The sequence below is a fragment of the Sceloporus occidentalis genome, unplaced genomic scaffold, assembly GCF_023333645.1.
Source record: "Sceloporus occidentalis isolate IW3139 unplaced genomic scaffold, rSceOcc1.0.p SCAF_34, whole genome shotgun sequence".
Taxonomy (NCBI): domain Eukaryota; kingdom Metazoa; phylum Chordata; class Lepidosauria; order Squamata; family Phrynosomatidae; genus Sceloporus; species Sceloporus occidentalis.
Window position 1 is genome coordinate 3,736,459 of NW_028317014.1, and position 5,095 is coordinate 3,741,553.

At 40.6% G+C, this 5,095-nt stretch overlaps 1 protein-coding gene across 1 annotated transcript; it reads right to left on the reverse strand.

Moving 5' to 3' along the window:
- Positions 1–3,172: 3,172 nt before the first annotated feature.
- Positions 3,173–4,683, reverse strand: LOC149298149 (protein shisa-1-like). The gene is made up of 2 exons (XM_089487636.1): positions 4,401–4,683; positions 3,173–3,708 (listed from the first exon to the last, which is right to left on the reverse strand). Exons 1-2 carry the CDS (start codon positions 4,681–4,683, stop codon positions 3,173–3,175), a joined length of 819 nt encoding a protein of 272 aa, XP_089343762.1.
- Between the last annotated feature and the right edge of the window lie 412 nt (positions 4,684–5,095).

The window sequence follows — 5,095 nt, forward strand, 5'->3', positions numbered from 1 at the left end:
AAGGGTAAATGTAACAATAAATAAAAAAAAAAATGATTCTACTTGGGGGATGTTGTTGAACATTTTTTCATCAGCAAGATCTAACTCGTGGAAGTTAAATTGAGAATTTATATATTTGCAATATGTTTTTAAAAATGTAAAAAGCACTTAGTGTGGACCAGTGTCCCGCACAAACAATAGGGCCAGGGGAGAATGCCTGTTGTTTACACAGTTGGTGGCAAATCCAATGGATTTCCCTACAGTCCGACTGGTAAAACCTGGAATTTAGCTCAAGAACTAAAATCCCTTGACCAGTGTTTACACAAAGAATTAAAATAACAACTTTATTGCGACCTTAGAACTGTCAACACATAGTGGGTTACAAAGGAAAAACATTCAGGCATGTAACATCTGTTGTAGCAATAGCACTTTAGAATCCACCATGCTTAAGAGACACTAGGGTTAATATAGAAAAAAAGTTGAGTCGTGCCGTCATATCGAGCGGCAACCAATAGAATCTCCCTTCTGACCATTAAGTTTGTCTCTATCGTTATATGAACATTTTTTAAACTGTGCACCAGAATCACTTTTTTTTCTCTCAATCTCCCTTTGGGGATCATGTACATACGGGAGAACTTCCTTGGTTCGCCTGCCTGGAGCTCTCCCTTTCCTGGTGAAAAGCAGGCAAGAAACTGACCAGGTCAAACCAAGTGCCCAGTTATGGTTATGGATAAGGAGCGATTCTGGTGCAAAGACGTTATAGTGGAGCAATCAATAGTGGTTGAGGGAGATGGCTGGTGGAGGGGCAAGACCATAGGCTCAGGTCATTGAAATGGAATTACCCACAACATATGGAAAATGTATGCAAGCTTCAAAATGGATGCTCACGAAGACCAAAACAATAAACAAGAGACGTTCTGATTCAGCTTGGTTAAGACTCGGTACTCCTCCACTCCATTATGAGCTACAGACAATGCCAAGCCAGATGAAGCCAGTTCGAGCCAATGGTGAACTGCACAACTACAGCAATCAAAGTCTTTTCATTTTCAATCAGAATTACATTTAATACCTAATCACCAATGAAAAAATGTTATTACAGCAAAGGAACTAAAATTCAAGGGATCTAAAATCCCTTGAATTTATTTTTAATTAATGAAATAAAATAAGGGATTTTAGATTGTGATAATATGGAATGATTTAAAATAAGTGATATTGCCCTTGTAAATGGAAATATGAAAACATGAATGATCACACCCCTGCGGGCAAGCAAAGCACTTGCGTTAATTTCTATTGTCACTCTTTGGTCTGAATTGTTAGAACATGAAGGAGGGCAGCTTTGTAGCTGCAGCTTCTACCTTTAGCGAGTACTTTATTTTTTCCTACTTTTGAAACATGCATATTAAGGTATCCACATAATACTTTCATAAACCTTCTTTAGCGGGGCTGACAGGGACAAGTGACGTTAGGATTACTAAACTTAATTTGCCAAATGTTGCTTGACAAGTTTAGTGAACAAAAGTAGGGAAACCACATCCAAAAATATTGCCTTTTTTTTTTTTTAAGGGGAGGGTGTTTGAAAACTAGATTCCATCCAAACACAAGATTGTGTATTAACCCCCACCAACATCATTCCCATATATAACAGAAGCTCGTAAATTACAGAACGGCCTATGCAACGTCCTCATATGCGAAGCTGAGCAGTTTTTTAACCATTCATGAGATTTCCTTTAAGCAAGTCGCGGCCGGTACCTTTTTGCATAGATTCATGCATAAACCTATTAACATGAAGTCTAATCAACACCTCAACGGATGCCCATTGTCTTGTGAGAAGCGCTCCGGGTTTATGCAAGTCACAGGCCTCTTTGTTGTGCAGCAATTAGATCAAGCCGCCGTTAGCAGAAGACACCTGGATTACGCGAGCCAAATATTCAACAATTGCAGAGAGGGGCAAGTTGTGTAAATAATGACAGAGGGGGTTATTAAGACCACCTTTTGTGCATTAATGAAAGCATTCATTATAGTAAGGCTTAAATGTAAATTTACTTACCATTATGTGAAGATCAATTGGAAACCCCTGGAATTACCCCATTTTTAATTTAACCCTTCCACTGCACAAGAAAGAAGGAGTCACTGTAGCAAATCGGCTAACAAGGACCTATATTCACAGAGTATGCAGTAATTTATACAGAATGCCATCATTTTATAACCCAAGCTATTTAGTTAGACAACCTATTAAAAAAAAAATACTCATTTTCAATTTATTTACAAAATATAAAATTAAAGTGCATTGAACATTGTAAAGTCAGGACAGTATTGTCTACAGAAAAAGTTGGAATACACTCATTTTTAGGTTTACAGAACTGATTGGAATAAAATTGAACAGGACCTTCAAAGCATGTTTTTCTTTAAAATATGATTCCATATTTACATTACTATTAAAAACACCCCCCCCCACAGAAAATGCTAAGAATCAATAAAATAGAGGTATGCCGATCAGTGGAACTTCATGTTAATGACACACAAAGCCCTATTTCCTTAATGCATGGAATCTATATATCTTACACATGCAGGCTAGCAGCACATGACATGTTTACCTAATTTTCTTGCATTTAAACCATTGCAACCCGTGTACAGTGCATTTTTTATATATATACATGCCCAAAGTCGAGAGTCATTTTGTCACATTACATAATATCTAAACGATGTAAGAAAATCCCACGCAAAGAAAGAGTCTGAAAATTTAGAAGTGATCTCTCATGGTACTTACTAGAGGGATCACTTCTAAATTTTCAGACTCAATTTCTTTGCGTGGGATTTTCTGACATCTAATTGCATGCTAAAAGAAACATTTTTAAAAGATGAACCGTCGAAAATTCCAGAGAAATGTTACGGCTACCATGAGCACAACTTTCTAATGTTTCCAGGAGATAATACCAAGTGTAATGAGAGAGAGCTTTCTCAATATCCTGTAGTCATGTCCTTGGTGCCTTATTAGCTTCGCGTTTCAGCCAACAATAAATGGGGCTTGTAAATGAGACATGGGACAAGCCATCTTTTGCTTACAGGTTGATGTGCAAAGGCTAGCCATTAACAGTTTATCACATCTTTCCCTGCATGCTAGTAGGTGTGTAAAATGGATTCCTCGTGAATCATTAGGACAGAAGTAGTTATCATTGTCTCATTACAGCAGAGTTCAACATTTAGAAGTGGATCCGTTAGGCATTATAAGCTCATTCTGTTGGGTAACTGGAGTGTAGGCATTTAGAGGCTGCCCATATGCATTTAAAGACTGTCCATAACAGTTCCTTGCATCAATGTAAGAAGCAGGAGCCATCATTATGGAGTGTTCACCTGGCATATAGTTCATAAAGGGGGCGCCAGAAGTTGCAGGGTGAATAAACTGAGCACCTTGAGGACAGCCCATCATGGAAAAGGCTGTAGGCATGCTCATATACAAGTTGAGACCTTCAGTACCCAAGGTACAGATATTCTGAGGACGGTTTCCCATAGACGATCTGGCAACGGAGCTGGAGCTAGAACTGGAATGTCTTGAGATGTCCCGTGATGGCTCTGTGCCCAAGAGGCTTCTTTGGACAGCTGATGGTCCACTTGCTTGGGCTTCTTCATCAGGTTTCAGACACTTGCAGCAACAAACTCCCACAAGAGAGCCCAAGATGACAAAAGTGACAAACATGGTTCCAACCAACAGGAACGGCAAGTATGTGGGCACTGAAACAAAACAAGACACGTGGATTGTAAATAACAGAGCTTAGCATGCACGCGCTACAGATCAGGCACTTCCTTACAAAATAAAATAAATAAAAGATACATATGTTTTCTATTTCATATTCTAGCACAGGTGAACTGGTATAAGAATACAGTAATTCATTTAACAGCCTCTCAAACTAATTATATTAAATCACAATTAAACATATAAACTAGGTAAGGCGTAAAAAAATAAAAAGACACATAAAATTGGAAATCAGGATCCCGATCAACATTTACAAATCTAAGAGAAAAAGAGCAGGGCTAAATTGAGCAGTCCTACCGGGCCAGGACAAAACAAGGACCCTCTGATTTAATTATAGAAAGACCACCTGCATTTGCATGTGAAGGCTCTCGATCGGCTACTGATTAGAGTAATACAATTCTTATAGCAAAAGCATAGAATTCTATATACTTACACCTATATGATCATTTTAAGGGACCACGAGCACATCTAAACACGTTTATAAACGTCATGGACAAGGATTGCTATACTAGGGATCTCGCCATTCCCAAACATGTACGCATTTTCTTTATTTGGAGTATAGAAGCGAGTAACGTAAAGTTACGGTCACGCAAATTACACATCCCTATAAACTAGTGCTAATCCAACCCACGTGCTTAGATGCCCCACTTCCACGTGCAGCGGCTCTTACCTGGCGTTGGCAGCTCCACGCTGGGCACGCCTTCCCCGGGCGCCTCCAGATGCCCCTCGCTTGGGCACAGACCCTGGTCCAACCTGGCCTCGCTGGCCGTACAGCAGTACCGCAGACTACAGGAGCCGCAGCAGTAGGTGGCCTCGGGCGGGTCATACTTCTCCGGACACTGGAAACCGGGGTGCCAGCCCCCGTAATTGTCTGGCCACCCGTGGCAGTATTCCCCATTCTGTCCCACGCAGAAGCCCAGATACATCAGCGATAGGAAAAGCGACGGATACATGGCGTCAATATAGCGGACGAATGAGAGCGGCTGCGGGAGCAGAGGGCTTTATCAGCTGGGATGATGACCCGCCCCCCTACCCCTCGGGGCCTAAGTGATGTTAACAGAGTCCTCCTACCTGTTGTGAAAGGATTAGAATGACCCAAAATCACAACCCACGCAAAACACTAAACACTTAAATATATTTACTTTATTTACTTTCTATTTACAACCGAGACGTGGAGTTACCCAAGTTACCGCACCGTGGGGGTTCTGCATCCCAAACTTGTTAAGAAGTTATTAATGGGGGGCTGGAAAAAGCGGGAGGGTCGACTGTATCTCGGGCCGTGTGATTGTAAAATATGGTCAACAGCTGAGTTTTATTTTCTTCATTTGGGGGAAATAAGCTTAAGTTATGGGTGAAGGAAAAGCA

What these genes read in the sequence shown, in the direction of transcription:
- LOC149298149 (XM_089487636.1), bottom strand. Translation starts at nt 4,683, where the DNA reads ATGTATCCGTCGCTTTTCCTATCGCTGATGTATCTGGGCTTCTGCGTG. An exon ending in CGTGGAGCTGCCAACGCCAG is followed by an intron (nt 3,709 to 4,400) that starts GTAAGAGCCGCT and finishes GTTTTGTTTCAG; the next exon opens with TGCCCACATACTTGCCGTTC.